Source organism: Astatotilapia calliptera, chromosome 18 (assembly GCF_900246225.1).
Source record: "Astatotilapia calliptera chromosome 18, fAstCal1.2, whole genome shotgun sequence".
NCBI lineage: Eukaryota > Metazoa > Chordata > Actinopteri > Cichliformes > Cichlidae > Astatotilapia > Astatotilapia calliptera.
In genome coordinates, this window is record NC_039319.1 from 25,198,112 (window position 1) to 25,224,816 (window position 26,705).

The window sequence follows — 26,705 nt, forward strand, 5'->3', positions numbered from 1 at the left end:
ATTCTCTTTTTCATCCTTCATCCTGCTTCATAAACTGTCGTCATGTGCAGGAATAAGACCATGACGGGGTAAAAAAATTCCCATAATCCCACTAAGGACTGTTTTTGTAGTTGCTTGGGAGTGTTTATTTATATAACATGATGACTGATGATGATGGTTTTCAGCCTATTTGACCTCACTATTAAGTTATGACAGACAATAATTTACAGTGTCGCTGAAGCGCCAGGTTGTACATTTAATGTTACGGGTTATGTGCCTGTAGGTGTTATATTTTTACATCTTTGAACAAATGAGAAGGAGATAAATGACTCTTATTTCCTCTTCTTTATTACCAAGTAAAACAGGTATTACATTATAATGACTTTTTTTTTCATATATTTTCTCTCAAAATCTTTGGATGGGAAATTTACATGAAATGTTTGCATATTCTGATCCTAATGCAGTGAAAGAATACATACAGCCAAAAAAGTTGTAGAAAAAATAAACTTACAGAAAACCTCTGGTTTTGGAATATTAGTGTACACTCAAAAATAAGGCAAAGAAAAATATAAGCATATTCAACAGAAGAAAAACAAAAGTCGTTCTTACTCAACCAAAAAAAAGCCATGTTTCTTTTTCTAAGGAACTGAATTTCGCCCGAGTCCAAAGTGTGAGTCAACACATGGAAACGCTCTGTAAAAAAGTGAAACACACACATGTGACATGAAGCAACAATTTGTTTCATGAAGAAAATTGAAGGTGTGCTTTTGTGTGCAAGTCAAACACAGGAGGATGTCAAACACCTATATCGGATGCATGGGATGGGTACGTCATTGAACGCATGCCAGATTTGATTGACAATGAGTTTCTGAAGGTGCATCACCAGCAAAATAGAGAATGGAGGCGCAAGTGAAGGCAAAGGAGTCTCTTCTCAAAGCACACTGATACAACAACACACACATCATGACCTCACTGAAATGGATAAAGTGGTATTGCATTGATAAGACCGGCGATGGACAGGTGCAGATTTCATGCGCCACTGTTTGGAGTTATTCATCAACACCTTTTCTTTCTTTTTTTTCTCTTTGTTTTTTTGTTACAAGAAACCTACGTTAGATGAAGAGAGTGTTGTGTGTCGTTACGCAGAACCAAATGCATTATGAGCGCTGACATCAAGAAACCAAGAGACGATCACAGACACGTCCATATGCTCAGAGAAATATTTGAAACATAGCTTTTTATGTACACTTTTTACACTTAAGTCTTTTAAATATTGCTATTAGAAAATGATAAAACATTTATTCGACATGGTGGGAAAAGGGAGAAAATAAAGCAGGGAAATAAATAGTGCTGTCTTTTTGATAGACACTTCTTTTCATTGCTCTGTGATGTCCTCCATCAAAGATTATTGTCAGAGTTTATAAGCAGCATCAAAGGCAACTCCTACAATCCATAGCCCTGGTCCCTTTAGATTTCTCTGGAAACTTAAAGGTCCTTTTCCTCAGTGTATGGCACTCTTGCATCTCTAGACTTCCTAATATAATTTCTGGATAAATTACCCAAGCTGTCCCAGTGAAAGTAGCAGCTTCACACATAAGCGTCAGCTCAGTATAATGCAATTCTACCCACAAAACACCACCACAAACTCCACCTGTGTCCTGTAATGTGAGACCTTTGATGTATCTCAACATTGCACTTGCCCTTTAGTGGTAATTCGATGCGTTTGTTGTGCACCAGGTCACACTGCTCTAACTCTCTGCCAACACGACTCGTTAATGGTAAAAATGCTTCCAGTAGTAGTGTTTAAAGGCTGTGTGTGTGAAAGTATGGCGTTATGTATGCGCTTCAGCCCTGAGCACAGTCTTTCCAGCACATCAAGTGTGGTTTGTAAAGAAACTCTTTTGCACTCAACAAACTGAGGCCTGATGTTTGACTTTGAAATGACCAAAACTGCAGTTCCTTTAACGTCCACTCGAGGCTGCCTCCAAAAATGAGTCAATCCCCATAAACTAGGAGGTGGGGAAAAAAACCGACACTGCATATTATTGCAGTATTTTATCAATACGTAAACACCAAATATCGATATTTTACGAAATGAATGAAAATACTCTGAATACTACGAACAAAAGCGCTCAGCTCAACCACCATCATCCTGAGATAACGTTAGTTAGTAAACTCACATCGGCTCAAATGTGAATTTGTCTGTGAAGACATCAACAGATATGTGACTTTCACCCAACCGTCTGGTGATTTCCACCTTTAACATTTACAGTTTAGTAAAAAAAACTTTTCATTTCCAATGACAGTGGTGTCCTCAGTGGACTAACTATGCCACTTGTTTTCTGCAAGGCACCACCTCAGTTAATAGGAACTGGACCCGTCGTGCATGTGGGTGTCTTTTTGATCATTCTCTGAGCCATCTGCCAAATCTCCTGCCGTGTTGCACATCATGTCCTAGAAGTCTCTGCTCTATATTACTTGAGTGAACCTACAGCGAACTTAGCCCGCAACCCTGTCATACAAATATGGCCACAAATATAGCTCCAATAATCCAAAACACTCACGATGACTATAAATCAAAATGTAACTTTGCTAACCAAGTCTAAATGGTTCATTCAGTCTAAGGAAGCAAAATAGCATTAAGTTTGGATCTTGGTTACCGTGGGCTTATGATGATTAAATGGATCAAGCATACAAATCATAGAGCAAACAGTTTTATTTGCTCTAATTATTATTGTGACAAGTTTCCCTACAAAATCGAATTTATGTGCTAGAAGGAAATGATCATGACCCATGATCAAATTGTTCCCTAAAGTTCCCAGGACTGAGGCGCAAACATAATTCCATGTCAAGAGCACCTTAGGATTCATAGTGCTGATGTTCTTCCAGTGCTGCAGGTCATTTTAAACTGTCACCTTTAATCATAAGACAGATAAAAGGGATATGACGGTGTCAAAGCTGTCCACACAGAGGAATACATTCTGCTTGGACAACAATCACGACAGTCACACATGTTGAAAATAAACAAAAAACATCTGATTTAAAGGTGGCAGTGCAAATCAGACAGTACCATGTGACTATAACTAATTGGAATACATCTGCAAAGCAAACTTATGTTAAAACGTTTTCCATCTTTTCCACCTCGTTTAAGATTGTTTTGTCATACAAATTATTCACATCATCTTTAAGAGTGCATTCGAAGTGATAACCCGTGAAACAAGAGGAAAATAGAACAAATAAAGCTGGATCACTGTATGAAATCCACAATTATTTTTAAGTTAACAAGAACATAGACTTGGGGTTTCCCTAAACGTTACTCTATATAAGCTCATAAGTGTTCCAAGTGCACAAAACTAATGACTTGTATTTACTTGCATAAACTCAGCAGCAGTCAGTTGACCGAGAATGTCACATTTCACCTCTGTGTTGTTATCTGTTACTCTAATGAACTCCAGCCATTAAATCTAATGGCTCCTAAAGATAAATTTTCAAATGCACTAAACATGATGCAATGATCGGGGACCATTCTTAATTTCGTTGTTCTCATGACAATGACAATAAAGTTTCTGATGATGATGGGATGATCCATAGTCTTCACAGTCAAAAGCCATTGATTTTCTTGGTTCTGTTCGCAAACAGGTCCGCTAATTATCTGCCAAATATTTCCCTGTGAAACACAATAAGACATGTCAGATAGTTGGGAAGTGTCCGTGTGCATTTATATTAACAAACCACAGACTGAAGACAGTCAGCCACTGTTTCTGATGCTTAAACTGACCTGCAGCAAATCTCTTCTTGACCAATGATAGCCGGTAGCCAGTCCCGACCAGCTGGATGTCACAGCCTGACAGAGTGCTTCCTTCGCTTGTGAACTGGACTGTCAGCTGGGAGGGTTTACAGGGACCCTCGATCATCTGGAACCGGCCCAGGAGAGCCCCTACTCCTGCCAGACATGTGATATTTGTGTAACGGGACCAAAAGATTTTACTTTTAAAATCCAAAGAAGAAGAAGATGAAGTAGAAATTAAAAATGTTAAATATTATGAACATGGCAAAAATGAATACTTGCCTCCATTCTCAGACCTGTGAGACAGGCTTGGGATTTTCCACTGTATTGTCTGCTGCTCCGGATTCCTATATGAGGAAAGAAATTCCATGTTACATGTTACTCTCTCACATGTACTCTAAAGAGCAGATATAATAATACGATGAATACAGTGCATATCAATAATACACAGGCAACTGTGCCAATATTTATACACACTTATATAAATACAGAGTATGAAAATAATATAGCCTAGTTTCTACAAATAGATGGTAAAAGGTAGACGGTTGATGCACTAACATACACGTCAGTTTGCTCAGTTTACAATACTATCTCGGCCTTAGCCTCTCAATACGACCACATACTAAGAGTCCTTGTCACCAGGAATCCTCACCAGGTGGCAGGTGGGATCATGGCCTGTAGTTTGGCAATGCCTCCATCAACAGGAACCAGGAAGTTGATGTCGTGAAGCGGCACCGGGGCAGCCAGAGCCTCCGTGTTGTATTTGTAGTCTATTCTAAGGTCTATGTTGGTGCCATCGCCACGCCAGCTCACTGCCAGGTTCAAAGGAGTGGACTGGATCCCGTCTGCTGAGACCTAAATGGCAAAGACAAAGAAGACAGTGAGATAACTGGATAGATAGAAAAAATATAAAAACACATCCGTGAATATTAACGGATATTATATACCTGATACTTGATCATATCCACATTGTAGTATGTCGCCTGAGGCTTCTGTTCAGCCACTTTCTTTAGATGGCTAATCAAGTTTGGCATATTTACCCAGAACTCCTTTCTGTCTACACTGTCTGTAGTGGAATCACTAAGGGATGAGAGGAACATCTTTGATTCAGCCAGCATGAAGTAACACTATGAATCTCTTTTGTTTGGACTGTAAAAATGGGCAACTGTCCGCTCCAGTATATGTTTGTCTGTAATCTTCATCTTACCAGCACAGCAGCTGTGGATTAGGGAGGACCTGCTCCAGTCGGTTGTAGTTGCTGATGCTAAAAGTGAGGATAGGTTGAGCTGGGTGGCTCGCAAAGTGCCTGGTTATGCCAGCGGGGAAGGACAGCACCATCTCCCCTGTGATCTTCACAACACATCTGAGGCAGAGAGAGGACTCAAACTAAACAAAATATAAAGCTCACAGATCCCTCTCAGTATAAAAACCCTGAATACAAAGAACTGTGTACCTAATTAGGCTTAAAACAACCTAGCCCAGTCTGCCTTAGAAACATTCCCCTGTCTGCAATTATTAGCAGTGCAGTGTTTCAGTTTTAGCATAAATCCATGCTGACATGATGTCAGTGCATTTTTAATGTAAGCCTACTTGCTGGGGTCAGCGCCTTTAAAGTAGGCATTGATGGTTTCTGTGAAGGCAGCTGCCACTGGCAGAGTGTCTTGGGGTCCCATGGTGAGTGGACTGGGACCTCTGGAGCACCCTAAAACACACATAAACACAAGTGACACTGCTATAACATCTCCTTATAAAACCGTAGTTGGGTTATATCTTACTTGCCTGAAAGTAGGTTTCACACACAGAGGACAGAATAGTTCAAAAACAATTAAAGCAAAACCAAAGCCTCGATCATGGATCTGGATTCTAAGTAAGTGAGCAGGAGATGGGGATGGGTGGCAGCACTCTTGTGGACACAGCCAGTAAAGAAACGGGGCAGGTGCGTACAGTGCATGCACTGGTGTCACTAAAGCAGCACTATAGCTCAACTCACCTTCAAAAGCTAAATAAAACCTGCCGTGGTCAAACCATACCAGAGGCTGCGAGGCCTCTGAGTGAGCAGAGACATCAGGAAGAGAGAATCATGGAGAGGGACAAGACTGTGAGGCAAGGACACGATGAGTGACAGACAACATGTGGACTGAGATGCGCAGCTAAGCCGCAGAGACGAGCATGACAGCCATCTTGCTGGTAGCATACCTGTGGTGGACAAGTTGAGGTCCCTTCCTAAAGTTGGGGTGGACGCTGCACTCTGTGAGGTAATGGAGGAGATTGATGAAGAGCTCTCTGCCCGGGCCAGGGGGGCAAAAGGCGGGGGGCTGCTTGAAACTGGCGGACTGAATGGCCGGGTCTGGAGATGTAACACAAGTTATTTTGTTCAGAATGAAAAAACACAGTCTCAGGAACAAAAGATAAATGAGGGGGGGAGAGAGAGGGTAAAAGAAAAGAAAGGGCTTTTCCCACATACCAGGTCTGTGATCGGTTTCCCCGGGGGCAGCTTTGGTCGGGAGGACGGACGAGGAGGAGGAGGCGGAGGGACTGGGCTGCCTCGAGACTGAGGTGTGGTAGGACGAGCTGGAGATGAGGGGCCTGTGGCACATACCAGTGTCTGTGGTTAGCACAGCCTTCAGTTCACAGTGACGGAGATTTTTATTGCCGCACTTCCCTTCTATCAGCTGTGTTTGGAGAGAAACTGTTGTGCGAGACTCTGGTTGGTTCTGGCATGAAATAAAATTGCTGTTGAGATTTTTGTAGGTGTTCTTCTGATTCACGTGAAAAAAAAATCTGTAGGAAGACGTTACCGCTTGATCTCTGTGCTGATAGAAAGCATCCTGTAATTTTCATACTGGTCTGATGTGGGATGCTTGTTCTCGGTATTCACCAATTGAATGATGGTATATGTTAAACAAGACCATTTAAGCATTTTCAGCAGTCCCCCTTTAAAATATCAACATTATATTTCCTTATATTTCTGGAAAGATAAGACCTGTTATGCACTACAAACAAAACGCTGTCATTTCAGAATCACAACACTAGATGTCACTAAAGTTTGACCTGCTCATCTCTGTGATTTTTATTTTTGTGGCTGTGCTGGTGGCCTCGTCATTCTCACTTTTTTCAAAGCAAACAAAATTAAAGGACACTGCAGAATTTAAATAAAAAACATTAATCGTGCTTGGTGTAAATGAATCTCGAAGAGGCCACTGTGCGTGTTTGCAGCAACACAAGAGTACTCACTGCTGCCTGAGTAGGGTCCCGGGGAAGACATGATAGACCTGTAGGTAGTTGGAGGAAGAGGAGGTGGCGTGCCCCTGAAGCTTGGCGTCAGCTCTCTGGGGGAACCCACAAAGTCTGGTACATCTTCTCTCAGGTTTACACCTTCTGGAGTCCTCTTACCCCCTAAACCCCCAAGGACCAGTGGAGACGTGACTCCAGCACGAGGGGATCTACGCTCCGCTGGCAGAGGAGGCACAGGGCTGATGGGGGCAGGGGAGGAAGAGTACTCTGCAAACTGCAGCATCTCCTCATCAATAGCATCCTCTTCAGGGCACCCAGGAGGGGAATTAGAGGGGGAGAATTCTGGGGGCAGAGGAGGGGCTGGTTCATCTGGCGGAGGAGGTCCGAGTAGAATGGAGGGAGGCGAGTCTGGCGGAGTGAAACGAGGAGGAGACCCAGGGGAAAACGGCGGAGGTGAAGGTGGGGGTTCGTTTGGAGGTGGTCCAGGCGAGAGGCAGGGGGTGGAAGGGGTGGATGAAGGTGTGTCTGGCGGAGGAGAGTCGGGTGGCGGAGGTGGAGCCGGTTCATCGGGCGGTGGGGGCCTGTCATCAGTGAAAGTAACCCATCTGGGAGACATGGTGTCCTCACTCATGGGTCCAAAGACATCGTCTAGGTCGGGGGCAGGGGAGCCTCGGTAAGAGGCTGGGGAGAGGACATTCAGGTAGATTGGTGCCGAACTGCGAGCCGCCCTCCCATTGGGTAGATCGGCTGCAAAGAGTATATTGGAGAAGTGAGATCACAGCTGACTGATCTAACTATATTCTTGACTGATGTTTGAAAATAAATTTACCAGCAGATTCTGAAGGATAGCCGTAGTGACTTCTCGATGGAATGTTTTTTGGAGGGAGTGGAGGCGGAGCTGCGACAGGTGCAACAATTCAAGGTCAGCACAACTTCTTTAGAAACACGAATTACAACAGAGATAAAGTTCACCCATGTTTGCTCACCCCCTGTTGGAAAACTTCTGCTCAGCTGTGATTCTGATCGGGGTCTAGAATCTCCCCACGCATCCGAAGGTACCACTGTCATTGGATAAAGGGGGGAACAGTGTCACCTTTGTAAAGGGAGTTTATTCATTTGGGTAAAGTTATGTCTGATCAATGGAGGACTGACCGTCATATCTGGCATATTTTCTCTCTAAAGGCAGCTCAAAGAAGGCAGGAGTGTTCTGTGACAGCCTGTCACTGCAAAAAAACACATGCAACAAGTAAAAAAATAGCACACATAGCTGCTCAAGGGACATCTGAAGCAGAGCAATAGCATACCATCTTAATGAAAGAAGCGTTTAATTTGCCAACATTGCTAAAAGGATGACAGACCTTTGCGTCTCTGGGGCAGGACTCGGTATCGGGGTTGAGCGTCTGGGTCTAGCGATCTCCTCACCTATAAGAAAAATAACAAACGCTCAGCTCCTGCTCTGCTGAGACTACTGTTATGTTGTTCTGGTTAGGAGTGGAGAAGTCCCATCCACCAACTGTTTAAACCTTTTGTTCACAAGTGGCAGCCAATCAGAAGAAAGTTGGTTTAAAGGAAGAGATGCTTAAAAGGCTTGTTTCAGACATAGAATTTAAAAAATGACTACACAGAGGCTTAGAATAAGTTAAATAACGATTATTTTGAACCCTGAGTCATGCAAAGCTCCTCAAATAGCTGGGTACGAGCATAATATATCCTCTTTAATATGCGTGCAGTAGCAATGTGGTTATGAGCACAAGTACAGGAATACGGGAGGAATTTTAAAAAGTGATTTTTAGAGATGTGTACTTACAGGACAAGTTCCTTTTCATCTGCCCGTGCAAAAAAAGAAAAGAAAAAAAAAAGAAATCCAAACAAAAGAAAAAGTAAGGCTACAGATCATATTATACACCGTATACAAATACACATGATCTTCAGTCCTTTAAGATGTTCTTCTTTCTTATTATATCAAAACACAGTACGATTATAGGAAATCTAATTTGTGTATTACTCCTCTGGCTTAAGTGCTCTTCATCAGTCTTGATAGTTTTGGTGTGACTTGAACAGAATTGGAGACATCAGCTTGAGAAGTCTGTGCTTTGTCTAGTGCTGCCAAATCATAACTACCAACTCCATTCGAAAAATAAAAAGCATCTGAAAAGCAGAAATGCCTCCTTCCAGAAATGATCATCAGAAAAATATACATACTTTCTTGTGAGTCTTTTCGTGAATGAAGCACAAATGCTAACTGTGTCAGTCAGCAGAGGGAAGTATGCATCTACCCGTGATGGGAGGCTCATGCTGACATGACAGCATGACAAGGTGTAAACATTAATGGCGTACCCCTTCTGCAGAGCTGTGGTACATTTTTTGGAGCTTTGAGAGGCAAAAGTCAAGTGTCACGTATTCATGAGAAGGCGGAAATTTCTCCCGTCTGTATCTCTGGTGGACAAGGCAACTCGCTAACTAAACAACGGATGAACAGCACTACAGCCTGAGGTAAAAATGTTTCTCTTTATTTTCTGCATTGTACAGAGTAAGGCAGCGGAGATCAGAAAGCTGCATTTGGGGCTATCAGTGGTAAAACAGCCAGCAGAGGGAAAACTTACCGGACTGTGTCTCTGAGACCAGCAAAAAGGAAGAGAGAACAGACCTGGGTCAGAGAGTGAGTGACAAATCAGTCAAATGGACACTAACTACAACTACACACACCGCATCTCTTTACTTTAACCGCAAAGCCTCAATAATGCAGCATGAGCCGTAACTCCCTGGAGATTATGCGGACAATACGAGCATCACCTACAATCAGCACGCACACAGCCTCACACCGAAGACAGCAGGGTCTCTAGATCAACGGGTTTGGAACTGTATGTGTGTTAGGTTTGCTTTGCATTATGTAACGCACACGCTTTGCCACAAAGGTTTAAATAAAGCTGTCGCTGAGCAGGAAAAAACTGAAGGAACAGAAGCAAGAAGAAAAAGAAAGTTGTGATTTTTGTGAGGCAGTGAGGTTGGGAAAGAAAGTGCATCCAGGAAAAAAAAAACGAAAGCCAGCGAAGACAGTCTACGAGATCACTACGACAGGAGGGAACACGTTATCAAGCGTTTTCACCACATCTCATGCCATCTGTCAGGGTGCTGATACAGATGTGAAAATGTGTGACAGGCTTACCGGACTTCTCCTCTACAAGAGGGCAGCAAATAAGTGAGAAGAAAAGACAAGCGCAGGCAGAGAGTCAAACAGATTTGAGAGAAATTAGCAGCTGGTAAAGTATATGAACTGCATTGAGCGTGACTATTGTGCTCTTCACAACTGTGCAGCAGAACAGGACTGCAGATCAGCAGCACTCACCAGAGACGGGGACAGCGCCAGGCCTCCCACTGACGCTTTTAGCTCGTCCATGGATGGAAGCACACACTTGGCACTGTCTGATACCAGCGGCTTGATCTTAATTTTGAACTTTTTTTTGCTGTCCTCGTCATCCTCTGAGTCGCTGGACGAGAAAAAGTGCTTTTCTTTGGAGGCTGGTGAACACTTGTAAAGGGCAAAGAGGAGGAAGTACAACATGCTGTACAAAAATGCAGATAGTTCAACCTTCTGTAGCATTTAAAGCAAGGACAACGGTGCAGGACAGGAGTGAGATATCCATTCTGTGTCCCAGTTACCAGTATTACAACTGCTGTAACTGACACTCCTTCTCCACCTCCACTAAATCTTCCTGCTCAGGGAAGGTCTCCACAGTGTCAACTATCTATGAATCCAGTTCAAACATATACTCCCACTGCTGACACCTGTGGGAGCAGAACTGAGCGTCAGTGGTTAATGAGAACTGTGGTTTAGCGACAATTGTAAAGCCGGTTCGACCTAATGTGGCTGTGTCCGGCTGCCTTGCAGCAGGGGTGCACATACGCAGGGATTTGGCCTATTTAATGCTGAAAAGCACTCAACCAATGAGTCACAAAGCCAAACAGATCAATAGTTTTTGCTGGCGAAGACTCCTAAGAGTGCTACTTCTCCTTCCGACTAAAAGGATATCATCACCCTCGTCACCAGGCCGGAGGCTGAAGCCCTCCTCATCTACATCAGGAGAGGCCTGCAAAAGAGAGACAGCGAGAGGGAAATGGTGACGGTTGTTTCTAGCCACTCTCAAACTCTTCAGCAGCGCATAGAAATGCAGATTAGATTTCACAGATGTCTTGCTGGAGACGTTCCACTTGGTAGATGAAGCTCCTGCTGACTCACAGATTATGCACCGCCATAACTCACACACATTTGTACCCTTTACTCTGTAATTTTAAACCTAGCGTCACATGACACTGATTGCACAGCACAGCACTGCAAGTATTTCCAATGCCAGAGCTGCAGAGTCCATGCAAAAAGAGAGACAAAGAGAGAAAATGTGCAGGTGTAGGCTGTGGATACTTACATATCTGTCCCAATCAATCTCCCCATAGAAACCATTGGGAGCCCCGTTGGCCTTTTTCTATCAAAACGGAGATCATAAAGAAGGCAAAACGATAAAAGCTTATGACGTTAAACTAAAATTCTTTTAATATCAAAATTATATTTTTTTAATATACTTTTAGATTTTTTTTAATGTACCATAATCAGAATAAATTATTGCTGCAGGCCCAGTTCAGTTAAATGTAATTTTATTCATAGCACCAGTTAACAGTCTTCCCAAAGTGTTTATATGTCCAGGTAAAGAAAGAACCCAAATGAAATTTTTATCCCCAAAAAGCAGCACTTGGAAACAGCGGTGCAGAAAAACGACCTTTTAACAGGAAGAGACCTCCAACTAATCCGTTTAAATCTTGTTAAAGTCACTGTGCTGTAGTTTCCTGTTGTGCTGTTATAATCTCCTAGGTATAGTTTCCTCTGTTAAACAGTCACAAACACTTAGAGGGCCAAAAAAACCCAGGTAAATTAAAGGAAACACTTTCATTGTGTATGTACGTACGCTTCCTTTCTTTCCACTTCCACTTCCTTCTTTGTCAGGTGAGCTCCTGTTTGACAAAACAAGCAGATGGAAAAATTAGGTACCAGTATACCAGTAGATTTTTCTTCATTTGTATGTGGTTTTAAAAAAGTGGGTCTTGTTTTAAATTATTTAATGTAAAATACCCATGTTGTGGTACTCAGATTATTTTTGGTATCTTTTGCAGGTACCGCATAGACCTATAGCACAAAATTTCCTATAATTTTATAAATCCAACAAGAACTTTATTAGTGTCATAGCAGTAGTTTGGGTTGTTTTACATCTCTATGCATTCACATTCTCAAACCAATGAGTTCTCAAAGTGTTTTAGGGATTTTCTCCTGTTACCAGTGAGTGTCTGAGGAAACTCACGTTGTTTCTTTGTCCTTGTCTTTCTTTCGTAAGCCCAGGGCTTTCCTGGTTCGGTTTTTCAGTCCTAGCATAGAAACACACACAGGAAAGGAGCGCGTGAACATTATCATTAAGAACTCATTTTAAGTTGTTATAGCCAAATATAAAATTAACTATCTAGACATTAAAATGCACTTGAAAGCAAATAACAAAGAAGAGTAATGGGCTGGGTGTATAAGAGCCTGGGGATGAGTACGGGCTAGTGGATACAGAGAAGTTACAGTAAGATAAAAATTAACGTATTGATTTGGAACAAACCCCAGGCAATCTGGAGAGAGCCTCCACATAAAACGAAGCAGTGTCCCCTTCCTGACTATGTAGGCTGTTAAGAAAAAATGAACAACCGTTGATCAATGTGTTCACTTCATTAGCACGATTCAGAGCAGAGCAGCCAGGGATCTAGTACAGCGTCCCATCAGCCAAACTGAATGCCAAAAGTCCTGCAGCACTGTCGGCTGGCAACATGCAGCGATGCAATCAGAACGATAAACACAAAGAAAAACGTTTTTTCTGTTTCACCTTATAGTGATTTTTCAAAGGTTTTTGAAATGATTAGGACACAGAACATGCTGTATGCAAATGTAATTTGGAGCACTTATTATCAACTGACAATAAAAATAACTGGAGGTTGTTTAATGATGCTCCATGCTGCAGGAGTGTATTGATTTAAAAATTACATCAAGTCTATAGCCATGCTAGCATGCTAACAGGTCCGTGAGGCTACCTAGGCCCGACTAATAATAACTTTAGCTTAACGTGCATTTACAGTGTTAGCATTCTGATGTTTGGAGTTCATCACATCTATTAACATGTTAGCAAATTAAAGCATAAAATGTTAGCATACTAACATTCTCTAATTAGCAATACAAAGCGGAGAGAATTAGCTAACATGCTAAACAAAAATTCTCTGGGTGTTATCTATGAAGGCTGTTTGCTGGTATAATTAAAGATAAAGTACTCTTTTGTTTAATGAGTGAATTAATGGGTCAAAAGTGCTCCAGTCCAACATCACTGGTCTAGAGCGCTTACTGTGATAGTCACAGTAATGAATCACTTATTCTGGCTCAATAATTCAACGTACTTATATTCCAGAAAGTGCAGTTAACCAAGATGAGTGACTTTAGGTATTTTAATGTATTTTGACTTGCGTACTATTACACTATAACATGTAACTTTTCACTTAAATAAAAAGTCTGAATAAGTGTAAAGTTAAATGCACTCCACTTAAAAATCTTTGAAAGACACCTTAAACAAATTCTGACAAAGAGCAGTTTTCTTTAAAAAAAAAAAAGTCTGTGTGTTTGAGTGTGAGTTTGAGTGCGTGTGCACGCATTTTCTTTTCCCCCCCAATAAGCAACCGACAGGTTTGCATAACTGTGTTTTAGAAGAAGTGAGCGCAGTTGATAGTCAAATCCAGAGCGACAGGGACACGTGTGATGAACAGTTGGGAGGATGAACATTTTGTGCCACTCAGAAGCAGCTGATACCGTTTGTGTGTTGCTCTGCTCATCATCCCTTTGTGTAATCTGCATGCTGTGCTTTAAACTGGATCACATTTTCTAAACAGACTTACCGCTTTTAATTTTTTTTTTGTGCCTTACTTTTTTAATTCATGTCACAGATATTGTGTCGTTAAGATAAACACAAAACAGGAGAAACTCATTTCAAAATTAAATTAATACCGAGTCACTGATGTGGTGATTACCTTCACTCATACTTAAATCCTAACAAATATTATAAATGTTAATCAGTAGCATTCACGTTCTTCTGACAGGGTCTGTGATGTGACGTATTAGTGGCTCGACTGGCAAATATTATTCCTGCATCCTGTCTCTTTGTTAGTCAATCACAGGTCTGTACCACGATTCTTCTCTCCAGTCCTAACCTGCATGTGACATTGTTGGTAAAGATCAGTCCCAACACTGATGAGTAACAAACCTGTTGAACGACTACGTATCACACGCCGAGCGAGTACAAGAGGTCTGGTCAGACTGACTGCAAAGCGATGCAGATCACACTGTGCGTCACAGCAGGACTGTGTTGTTTTTGTAACCCATTTACAGAGTTTGCCTGAGGAGAGCCTCATTAAACAGAGGCATCATACTAATTAATGATACTAGCTGTAAATATAGTTGAGTTAGGGTCTCCTTCATGCCAACTCACAGACACACAATCTTTAGACACAATTCTGCAAAACATTTCCAAGGACCAAAGTGATGGATTCACACGTCACCCTACTTACTCACAAATAACATGTTCTTCACATTACTGCTGATAATTTAACTATGTAACTTCCCTATAGTGCCATTATTCCACTTTCAAAATCGAGGATTAAAATTCAAGTTATTTTGGGTTTTTTTTACTCTGCACGTGAAATACAAATGGATTTGCATTTATTGGTAATGTGCTACAAGACTTTCAGCCTTTTTACAGCTATATCATTTTCTTAATATGACCAAATTTAACCTCAGGTATCCTTGCAGTGTCTGTTCTGCAGCTTGTAGTCTCTTCTCTACTATATACTGTTGTTCTACATGTAACCCATGTGAAATACAGGGCTTCAAAATCCCTTTTTGTAATCTAAGGCTATAGCCTGTTATTGTCACAAGGGGGCGCTGTGATGCAGTCTTGTGTTCTGACGACCTTGCGTCTAGTGCGCAGGAAGTATTACCTCTCTCTTCCTGTGAGATCTTCCCTCTGATGGCGGTCAAGTACGTGTCGGAGCGCATGGAAAAAGTATCTTGGCCCCGAACTCTGACCACAAAGGGAATAACGTCTGTCAAGTTATTTGTGTCTGAAAATCCCGATTGGTTTTTTTGAACTACTAGAAGGATTCTGGAGAACCACTGACGGCGAGAACAGCCCAAATGAGATCCTGGATGATCGTGAAATGGTGTGGCCAGCCATGCGATCGGATTGTGGGATTTGCCTGAGAAACTGATTCAAGCAACCCTGGATTACAGATAAGCCCTATGCACTACTTTTCCTACCCGGATAATAGGGTTTGCACACTGACAATTCCCCTACAGTACACCTGTTTGGGTTTTCAACGACTTTAAAGGACAATTCAGACTGGACAATTCAAACTTCACAACAGGAACACTTTAATCTGTTTCATTCATTCCAAAGAGCTCTGATACTGTTCAGTATAAATCTTCCATTTAAATGTCTTTATTTTGTTTTGTTTTACATGTATTCACCTTTAAAAATGCACTATTAGTGTGCAATTTGGGTTATTGTGTTGTATATGTGTATAAATGGTACTGAGGCAATAAAGGTCCCAGTTATTCACTTCCAAGCCAACTCCTTTTGTGAGTCCCCAAAACAAAACCTCCTCCTGAACCTAGAAAGATGTCTAGGGTCTCTATTTGAAGTGAGAGTGTACTGGTCCTGAGTAGAGGCGCTACACAAAACGTGGCGAGCCAGCCAGGAGGTTTAATTCCTTTTATTTTGGAAGTTGAGCAACTGGTGCTTTCATGCCTTTTGGGTCAAATCATTACAATTGTCCATGACATTCTGGGTTGGAGCAATAAGACAACATGGATGTAATCCAAAGTGAAGGTGTCAAAGTACCTAACTCTGTCCTAGTAGGAGGGTTAACAGGCGATGAGGTTGACAATGAGGTTATTGATTACTTAGGGCAGTTTGGTTCTATTGGAAGAGTAATCAAAGTAACTAGCACAGAGGCACAGTTTAAAAACACAGCCATTGTGGAGTTCCAATCAGGTGAACCAGTCCAGTTCCTTAAGGATAGCTTGCCTTGCAAAAGACAAAGCCGTAACCCAAGTGTTGTCCATCATATCCAGCTTCTGTCTGCGCTGTATGCTGCAGACAGGGGTTCATGTTTAACCCATTCTTACCTAACTGAACTGAAAGGGCTTGCTAAACTGAGTGGTGCAGATTTTGAGAAGGTTTTACTAGATGAGCTGGCCAGAATGAAGAAGTCCACTGAGAGTGATCCCGCAGTTGGACCAAATGTAACAGTGCCTAATCAGAATCTGCAGCTCACTAGTGACACAGACCAAGATGAACCAGCCATCATAGAGCATCAAAGTCCTCTTAAACTGGGCAGTGATTTAACCCACTTGCCTGAGCATGACTCTCACTCATCCTCTCCAAGTGTAGAAGTGACTCCCTCGCACAGAAAAACCACTATCTACTTACCACCTGAACAGCTCACTACACCTGAAGTACAGAGAGTAGTAGTTGAGCATGTCATTAAGAACAATGAAATGCCTTCTCAAGGTCATGCAAAGCTCAGGCCCTTCTCGGGGAAAACCCCTTGCTCTACTTTCGAAGCTGATTATGATACGTGGCGCAACAATGTTGAATTCCACCTCATAGATTGTACCATATCTGACAAACATATGGTAAGGAAAATAGTTGAGAGCCTTCTTCCACCAGCTGCTAACATTGTAAAGCACCTTGGTCCTAACGCTTCTCCCCATGACTATCTCAGCCTTCTTGACTCAGCGTATGGTACTGTTGATGATGGGGATGAGCTTTTTGCCAAATTCCTGAGCACAAACCAGAACTCAGGTGAAAAGCCTTCTGCCTATTTACAGCGGTTGCAGATAACCCTGAGTAAAGTCATTAAAAGAGGTGGCATCACTACAAATGATTCAGATCGCCAACTGCTTAAACAGTTTTGTAGAGGTTGCTGGAACAACAGCTTGATCACAACCTTGCAGCTTGAGCAGAAGAAGGACAAGCCACCTTCATTTCCAGAGTTGCTCCTCATGCTACGTACTGAGGAGGACCGGCAAGCGGCAAAGTCCAGCCGAATGAAACAGCACTTAGGCATTTCTAAACCTAAGGCACATTTGAACTCCCTTGAAGTAGGAGAGTATGTCACTGATGATACAGACGTATCAGCTGTTAATGATAGGCTAGTGCCTTTTGATGCACATAAGTTAGAAAGGAAACTTGCAAAGCTACAAGCCCAAGTGGCTTCACTGAAAGCATCAGCTATTGACAGTTCAAGCCAGAACTCTGACAAGCCAAATAAGAAAACCAAACCTAAGTTCAAGATTCTTCCTAAAGAGAAATCTGACCCAAGTGAGACTAAGCCCACTAAGAAGCCACGCCCATGGTACTGCTTCAGGTGCGGCGAGGATGGTCATATTGCTCCCTCTTGCAGCAATGAACCAAACCCTGAACTAGTTGAAATGAAACGTAAGGAGTTCAACCAAAAACTACAAGTCTGGGAGGAACAGAATATGTCAGCTTTAAACTAAAATCAGTTTCTGGGGAGGGACTACCAGGAACTGAAAGTAATCATGAACGTCCCAAACCGGAACCTCAGAGCAAAGTATCTTCTCTCTCTCGTGCAGCACGACCCCAGATTAGGTTACCCAAGGGACTTGTAGGACAGAAATGTACAGCAAGTGTTACCGTGTCGGGAGTCAATTGCAGTTGTCTCCTTGACACTGGGTCTCAAGTGACCACAGTGTCCGCTTCATTTTACAACACCAATCTTTCAGAACATCCCATTCAGCCTATCAGTGGCCTGGATGTTGAGGCTGCTAGTGGCCAAAATGTTCCTTACTTGGGATACATACCCATCAGCCTTAAGTTTCCAAAAAGCTTTATTGAAACTGAGCCTGAGGTTTCTAGCCTTGCTTTAGTAGTACCTGACTTACGCTCTAACTGTGACTTGCCTGTGCTGATTGGGACAAATGCACTTGATGTTCTGTACGACGAATATTGTCAAGGTAAAGATCCCAATGATTTGTCGTCGGTCTATGGCTACAGGCAGGTCCTCCGTACACTCAAGGTCAGGAGAGAGATAAACCTAGCCGGAAACGATGGCTTTGTAACTCTTAAGGGCAAGGTGCAACACGTAGTACCAGCTCAAGGGAGGGTCCTCCTTGAAGGCTGTGTCAGATCCAGCAGTGCTGGTGAATGTGCCATTGTTGAACAGCCAACGACATCCACCTTACCAGGGGGAATTTTTGTGGAGTGCTGTCTTGTCACTTTGCCCAAGAAGCATCCTCATAGGTTACCTATATGGGTGAGAAATGAAACTGAGCATGACGTAACACTGCCTTCTAGATGTGTCATTGCAGAGCTCCATAGTCCTGCAAAGATATATGACGAATCACCCATTTCAACCAAAAATGATGACACTGTGAAATGTTGTAATGTTACTGCACAGCCAGTTGATGAACCTGCTCACCCAGATTTGACATTTGACTTTGGCAATTCTCCCCTCCCGCAGGAGTGGAAAGAGAGGGTTACCCAGCGTCTAAGTGCCTATGCTGATGTTTTTGCCCAGCATGATTTGGATCTTGGACATGTATCTAAAGTCACACATCACATAAACTTAAAGGACGAAGCACCCTTTAAGCAAAAGTCCAGGCCAATCCACCCAAATGATTATGAAGCTGTGAGGAAGCACTTGCAAGCACTCCTTGATGCAGGAGTAATCCGTGAATCAGAGTCCCCTTATGCTTCACCGATTGTGGTGGTTAAAAAGAAGAATGGAGAGGTCCGTCTTTGTATTGATTATCGTAAGCTCAATGCGTTAACAATACGAGATGCGTACGCACTTCCAAACCTTGAAGAGGCTTTCTCAGCCCTTGCTGGATCCAAATGGTTTTCAGTAATGGATCTCAAGTCTGGTTATTACCAGATTGAGATGGAGGAATGTGATAAGCCCAAGACAGCTTTTGTGTGCCCCTTGGGATTTTACGAGTTTAACCGTATGCCCCAGGGGATCACCAACGCTCCCAGCACCTTCCAGCGCTTAATGGAACGGTGTATGGGCAGCCTCAATCTGAAAGAAGTTCTGGTGTTCATAGATGACATCATCGTGTTCTCCAGCACTTTGGAGGAACATGAAACCAGGCTTCTACGTGTCCTTCAGCAACTGAGAGAATATGGGTTGAAACTTTCTCCCAAAAAGTGCTCCTTCTTCCAAAGTTCTGTGCGATACCTAGGACACATCGTGTCTACCAAAGGTGTAGAGACCGATCCTGAGAAGGTCAGAGCTCTCAAAACCTGGCCAAGACCCCAGACGCTCAGTGACCTCAAGTCTTTCCTAGGCTTTGCAGGGTACTATCGACGGTTTGTGAAGGACTATTCAAAAATTGTCAAACCCCTGAATGATCTTACCAAAGGCTACCCACCATACAGGAAGGGCAGAAAGGTGACACCCGGTCCTAGCGGATACTTGAACCCTAAAGAGCCTCTTTCCAGCCGTTGGACACCTGCTTGTCAGGAAGCTTTTGAGGTAATCATAGAGAAACTGACATCAGCTCCAGTGCTTGGATATGCTAACCCAAAATTACCATACGTCCTCCATACTGATGCGAGCACCTCTGGGTTAGGGGCAGCCTTGTATCAAGAACAGGATGGTGAAGTGAGGGTTATTGCCTACGCAAGTAGAGGACTTTCACCCAGTGAAAAGCGGTATCCAGCTCATAAACTGGAATTTCTTGCATTAAAGTGGTCCATTGTAGAGAAGTTCCAAGATTATCTCTACGGGAACACATTCACGGTTTTAACGGACAACAACCCATTAACCTATGTTTTGAAGTCAGCCAAGCTTGATGCTGCCAGCTACCGCTGGTTGGCCGCTCTCTCCACCTTCGACTTTAATATTAAGTATCGTGCTGGTAAGAGCAATCAAGATGCAGATGGCCTCTCTAGGCGGCCACATGATACTGTGGATGATGACTATGCTTCTCTTGAAGAAAAAGAGCGAATGAAACAATTCGCTTCCCATCATCTCTCTTCATCTCCCAACAGACAAGATGTGACAGCTGACACATTCAGTGTCTTGTGCCACCGTCATCTCTTAGGTGAATCTGACAATAGCCTACCTTCTATCACTTTGGTAGAGTCCCTTGCTCTACATACCGATGCGGTGCCAGACGTCTACGCAGATGATGGAACATTAGGTTGTTCTGTCATACCTACCTATAGTGAGGTAGAACTCCAACAACATCAGAGGTCTGACCCAATTATTGGGTATGTGGTCAACATGTTAGAAAATGGAGGTGAAGCAAATTCCAATCCTAACTCTGCATCCTTAGAGCTTAAACTAATGCTCAAAGAGTGGAAACGTTTGGAACTGAAAAATGGTCTCCTCTACAGAACCCGCAAATCAGGTGAAAATGTCACCTTTCAGCTTGTCGTCCCTGAGTCTTTAAGGTCCACCATTCTCACTTGCCTTCATGACGACATGGGGCATATGGGTTTGGAAAGAACCCTCGACTTGGTTAGGTCAAGATTTTATTGGCCTAAAATGGCAACTGATGTAGAGAGAAAGATTAAGTCTTGCCGACGTTGTGTTAGAAGGAAGACCCTTCCTGAAAGAGCAGCACCTCTTGTGAGTATCCAAACAACCCGTCCCATGGAACTCGTATGCATGGACTATTTATCCTTGGAGCCTGACAGTCACAACACCAAAGACATTCTGGTCATAACTGATCATTTCACCAAATACGCTGTTGCTATGCCAACAAAAGACCAAAAGGCTACAACAGTTGCGAAGTGTCTTTGGGAGCAGTTTCTGGTGCATTATGGTTTTCCTGAGCGCCTGCTTAGTGATCAGGGCAGGGATTTTGAGTCACAACTCATTAAAGAGCTCTGTGCCCTAGCTGGTATCACGAAGGTGCGCACCAGTCCTTATCATCCACGGGGAAACCCAGTTGAACGGTTCAACCGAACTCTTCTTGGCATGTTAGGAACTCTACGAGACAAAGAGAAAACTCATTGGCGCGATTATGTGAACCCACTAACTCACGCCTATAATTGCACCAAGAACGAGACCACTGGGTTTAGCCCATACGAGTTAATGTTTGGTCGCCAGCCGAGGCTTCCCGTGGATATTGCATTCTGCCTGCCAGTTAAAGATGGCTCTCCTACATCTCACTCTCAGTATGTGAGAGCTCTGAAGGCTCGCCTTCAAGAGAGCTATCAGATCGCTGCCAAAAACTCTCAGAAGGTTGCTGAACGGAATAAACGCCGTTTTGACAAAACTGTCAGGGAGTCAACTTTGGAGAAAGGTGATCAAGTACTAGTGCGGAACCTGCGACTTCGGAATAAACACAAACTTGCAGATAAGTGGGAGTCAACCATGTACAGAGTGGTGGAAAAGATGGTAGACCTACCTGTGTATGTTGTACAGCCTATGAATGGAGATGGTCCTATTCGAACTCTTCACAGGGATCTCTTACTCCCTTGTGGTGACTTATCTGAAGCTGAGGAAGTTGACCAGGTCAAGCCAAAGAGTTGCAGGCCAAGAACGAGGCGCAGTCAGCCTCTGTTACTGGAGGAGCAATCAGAATCTGAAGACGACTCACCTGTCTATCCTAGGCAGTCTTCTGTCATTCCTGGAAAGTTGGTTCAGGTGTTTGAAATCCCGAAGAGACGACAGCAAACCGGAAAAACAGTACCGGAGGGTAGTTGTATACCAGCTACGCCAGCAGACTGTGTAAACCCTCAGCCTCAGAATGAGCCTTGCAGAGGCAGCTCCCCTTTGCTGCCTGCAGAGCCTGTAGGGGTACCTCCTGAAGTAGCTGAAGGAGAGGAGCCAGATGTTGTGGCTGAGCAACATCCTACTGAAGACGATGTAACTTTACCAACTATGACTAATCAAAAATCAGCTGTGGCCGAAGACAGCATTGATGTACCGTCCATTGATGTAGAGGCTCCTATAGCTACGGAAACCATTGATCTGAACCCACAAACCCCTGAGGTAGCTCTGGAGCATAAGGAAACTGTTGACAGTGGAGAAAAAAATGACCATGTTCGTAAGTCAGAAAGGACACGTCGACCACCAAGGCGCTTCCATTATCCTGAGTTGGGAAATCCCTTAATTTCCTTTGCGCAGAGCCTCATAGAGAGCTTTAACCAAGCACTTTATACAATAGGTGACTATGAGAGTTCATCTGTAGACCACAGCGTGACGCATGAAGGGGCTCATGCTGGGTCAAAGGGGGAGGGTGTAACCCATGTGAAATACAGGGCTTCAAAATCCCTTTTTGTAATCTAAGGCTATAGCCTGTTATTGTCACAAGGGGGCGCTGTGATGCAGTCTTGTGTTCTGACGACCTTGCGTCTAGTGCGCAGGAAGTATTACCTCTCTCTTCCTGTGAGATCTTCCCTCTGATGGCGGTCAAGTACGTGTCGGAGCGCATGGAAAAAGTATCTTGGCCCCGAACTCTGACCACAAAGGGAATAACGTCTGTCAAGTTATTTGTGTCTGAAAATCCCGATTGGTTTTTTTGAACTACTAGAAGGATTCTGGAGAACCACTGACGGCGAGAACAGCCCAAATGAGATCCTGGATGATCGTGAAATGGTGTGGCCAGCCATGCGATCGGATTGTGGGATTTGCCTGAGAAACTGATTCAAGCAACCCTGGATTACAGATAAGCCCTATGCACTACTTTTCCTACCCGGATAATAGGGTTTGCACACTGACAATTCCCCTACAGTACACCTGTTTGGGTTTTCAACGACTTTAAAGGACAATTCAGACTGGACAATTCAAACTTCACAACAGGAACACTTTAATCTGTTTCATTCATTCCAAAGAGCTCTGATACTGTTCAGTATAAATCTTCCATTTAAATGTCTTTATTTTGTTTTGTTTTACATGTATTCACCTTTAAAAATGCACTATTAGTGTGCAATTTGGGTTATTGTGTTGTATATGTGTATAAATGGTACTGAGGCAATAAAGGTCCCAGTTATTCACTTCCAAGCCAACTCCTTTTGTGAGTCCCCAAAACAAAACCTCCTCCTGAACCTAGAAAGATGTCTAGGGTCTCTATTTGAAGTGAGAGTGTACTGGTCCTGAGTAGAGGCGCTACATACATTTTACACAGTTAATTAGCAGATGATACAGCTGGAAGCTCAAGAAGAAAGCTACACACTGACATCTACACACAGCTATTTACAACAAAGGAAACTACATCTAGGAAAGAAGATAAGACTAAAGCTGTAGGAGAAATGTTCACAGTGGAAACTGACTAATGTTTTTAGACAAAGTATTGTCAAGAACGATGCCTTGGATTCACTGTCAAGTTCTTTCAGACTATGACACAGTTTGTATAAACGCAAACCTCGATAAACAGAAGAATGGCATCCATAATTTGTGTAAATCCCTAAAACAAACAGCTAGTCAGCTATCTTGGTTGTCAGTTGCGTGTAGCTCAACTAGCATGCCGCTGTTACCAGTGACACAGAGGAGGTTTCAAATAAAGAAGGAAAAAGAACAGTTCTGCTCCGATGAGCGGTTTGAACAGGTTTTCTCTGCTTTCTCTTCACATCTTATCCTCTGACTTTTGTTCAGTATTTTAGATATTTACAGTTTCTTACAGTAGCTTAACTTTATGTTAGCAGACAATAAATTCTGCCCTTTCCACGACGTCCATCCTTTCCACCCACTCCCTTGGTTTTCTTCTTTTTACGCGCTTCCAGCCCTATCTCAAGTAGGTTTCAAGTTTCTGCAAGTTGATTTTTATACACTCCTGACATTTACTCCTGCCTGGAAGAAAAGATCAATTTGATACCTTATGGTATGCCATGGAAAATGATCAGCAGGAATTACATTTTTTTAAGTGTCTGAAACTTGTAAAACTAGCAATGTGGTCTTTAAAGCATAAACTTCTAGTACAAATAGGCCACCTGGCCAAGATTACTGCCCACACTACTGCAATTAATGATTCTGATTTATAGAGAGGACCTGCACATTTTATCTTAAGCCCAAGAAGCATATTACTACACCTATATTTTAGTCCAGACCTCACTAAATGTCACTAACTACATGCTAACACTGTGTGCACATGTAGCTAACAAAGGCTACGGTGAGCTTGTGACATCTGTGTGAGTTTCCTCCAGCTTGTGAACCGAGTACAATATCATGTTAGGTTGACTGCAGGCCCTCTGCTAATAATAGCCACCTTCCATTACCACGTAGGCACAAATGGATGATAAAGACCCAGCATCTCTCATGCAGAGCAGGATGGTTTATAATGTACTTCACCTAACTGTAGGACAGCATCCTTTACTTCAGTTTATATGAGACATGCACTAAATGCTCCGAGGCTGAAGGATCACCTGATAGCAACAGCTAGTAGTAATGAATGAGTACAGCTACTTGGAGTGGTCACATGTCTCCTTACATACACATCTATATGACATAACTGCAAGATTAGCATGCACACACACATACACACACAGGCACACGCAAAAACAAACACAAACCCAAAAGGACATTACTCTGTACACACTTTACCACTGTGAATGGCAGCTCCCCCTTTCTACACCACAAACATCTTCTCAGGCATTACAGCTACCTTTCTATAAATCTTACACACACACACACACACACACACGCATACGCACAAGTACTCACAATAGCCACATTGTCACACTGGTCATGCATACAGCTCAGTCGTACCAGAGGTCCGCACGGCATGACAGATCACATCACTGCATTCACTTTTTTTAATGGCCCAGCAGGACACAAGAGGGCAGGAGGAGGACGCTGAGAAACAGGACGTGGAAAATAAAAGGAGTGCACACATCACTTACCTTGCATCATGATTGCAGATTTTCATCCTACGCTGCCCTCTGGATTGCAGGCGGGCAGAAATGGAGGAATCCGACCGGTCAAAAGATGCCTGGGCAGGGCATAGCTAATTCTGCACAGCTCCCCAGCGAAGCACGATGTTGATTTCCTCCACCCCCGAGGGCCCGACTCCCAGACACCCGCACGGGGAGGCGGGGTGGGAGCTGCAAGGCAGCAGGAGCGGTGAAGGACACGGGGAGAAGAGACACCCGAGGAATGCGCTGCAAATCGGGAGAGGAATAGGGGTCCTCTCTGTGTGCGTTAGGCCACAGACGGCCGAGCGGCACTGACACACGCCATCGCTGAGAGGGGGGATGCTGAGGAAAGGCAGAGGGAGAAAAAACAGAGCGCTACAGAGAGATAGAGGGGCAGAGAGAGGCAGAGAAAGACCAGGGGAGAGAGGGGCGGAGGGAGGGAGTGGGAGGCTTGCTGATGTCACATCTGCACTAAACCAATCCCTGAAACCACGGTCACATGGCTGCTGTCCCCTGATGCCTAAGCACCTCTTGGCTTGCCTTGAGCAGGCACACTACATACTATGCAAGGTCCTATAAAATAAAATACACTATTTTCTTTTATTTTGAATTAATTCAAATATTGCTTTTGCTTTGAAAATAAATCTGTTGTATTTTTTTTTTTATGATTTATGATGATTAAATTCATTAAAATTTTCTGAACTGCAAAAAGGTCACCCATCCGTTTTCTTTGCAGACATGCTGGGGCGAGAGGCGGGAAACACCTCGCCATCAACACAGGGAGACAGGCAACCTTTCATGCTTACAGTCACACCTAAGGCCAATTCAGAATCACCAGTTATTACCAGTTAACCTAACATACATGTCTTTGGACTGTGGAAGGAAGCTGGAGTACCCACAGAGGTACAGGTAGAACTCCAAACAGAAGGATCCCCCCACAGGCCGGTGGGTTCAAACACAGGACTCGCTTGCTGTGAGTTTAAAGCTCTATGTTGTCCTTTTTCATGCAAATATTCTACAGCTAAAAGTGGACCAGTGCCTATACTGGGTCACTTCACTGTGCTGGTGGCTGATCATGAAACCTAACCTTGAAACTTTCCTCATATAGAGTGTTCTGTTAATACAAAAATATATTTAATTCATTCTTCAGGTAATACAGGTAATACAAGTAATACAAGTCCAAATCAGAACCAGTGAGCCACTTAAGCTTTAGCAGGTGGATTGGAATAATGCCTTTGATGCTGTGGAGGGCTGCAATCAGATCTAACAGCGAGAGGATGACAAGAGGAGATCATTTGTTCAATTTCAGTCACATAGGTTTTGATTTGTGGGGGGAAAATGCTGAAGACACACTTTTTGGGAGTTTTTTTTGGTTCAGAGGGTTTTTTGCTAGTTCTCTGGAAAGAAAACAAGAGCAATATACTGACTTCACAAAGCTGCAAGACTATTTCTATTGCTAAAAATGTGTCCCACTTGAGGACAGCAGAAAATCTACCACCGCAGAGTACACCCTGTCAGCTATAATCATAAGACGTGCTCACTGGGAGGAGGGACCCCAAATGTTAGCCTGGAAGTAAGCAAGAGCGGGAAGGACAAAGGACAAACTATGACTGTGTGCGCGTGTTAGACCAATTGCTTTAGTCAAAGCAGTGGTTTGATTATTCATCTGCTTTAATGGCAGCGTGCTGGACATTTGGAGCAGAGTGACTCACCCTCACCGATACAGCAAGGACAGATGGGTCTGTGGGTGTATGTAT

At 43.2% G+C, this 26,705-nt stretch overlaps 1 protein-coding gene across 3 annotated transcripts; it reads right to left on the reverse strand.

The window, feature by feature from the left end:
* Positions 1-25,333, reverse strand: LOC113010575 (SH3-containing GRB2-like protein 3-interacting protein 1). Of its 3 annotated transcripts, XM_026149695.1 has the most exons (24): positions 24,937-25,333; positions 12,346-12,409; positions 11,956-12,001; positions 11,422-11,478; positions 11,031-11,088; positions 10,347-10,522; positions 10,167-10,178; positions 9,604-9,615; positions 8,808-8,826; positions 8,359-8,422; positions 8,153-8,223; positions 7,987-8,061; positions 7,830-7,898; positions 7,001-7,747; positions 6,231-6,352; positions 5,963-6,113; positions 5,757-5,813; positions 5,357-5,468; positions 4,974-5,129; positions 4,714-4,846; positions 4,419-4,621; positions 4,049-4,113; positions 3,758-3,922; positions 1-3,646 (listed from the first exon to the last, which is right to left on the reverse strand). In XM_026149695.1, exons 1-24 carry the CDS (start codon positions 24,944-24,946, stop codon positions 3,624-3,626), a joined length of 2,667 nt encoding a protein of 888 aa, XP_026005480.1. In that variant the 5' UTR covers positions 24,947-25,333; the 3' UTR covers positions 1-3,623. The 3 variants fall into 3 exon arrangements, with proteins under 3 accessions (XP_026005480.1, XP_026005481.1, XP_026005482.1); XM_026149696.1 differs by lacking the exon at positions 5,757-5,813; XM_026149697.1 differs by lacking the exons at positions 11,031-11,088; positions 11,422-11,478 and having other exon boundaries at positions 10,347-10,529.
* Between the last annotated feature and the right edge of the window lie 1,372 nt (positions 25,334-26,705).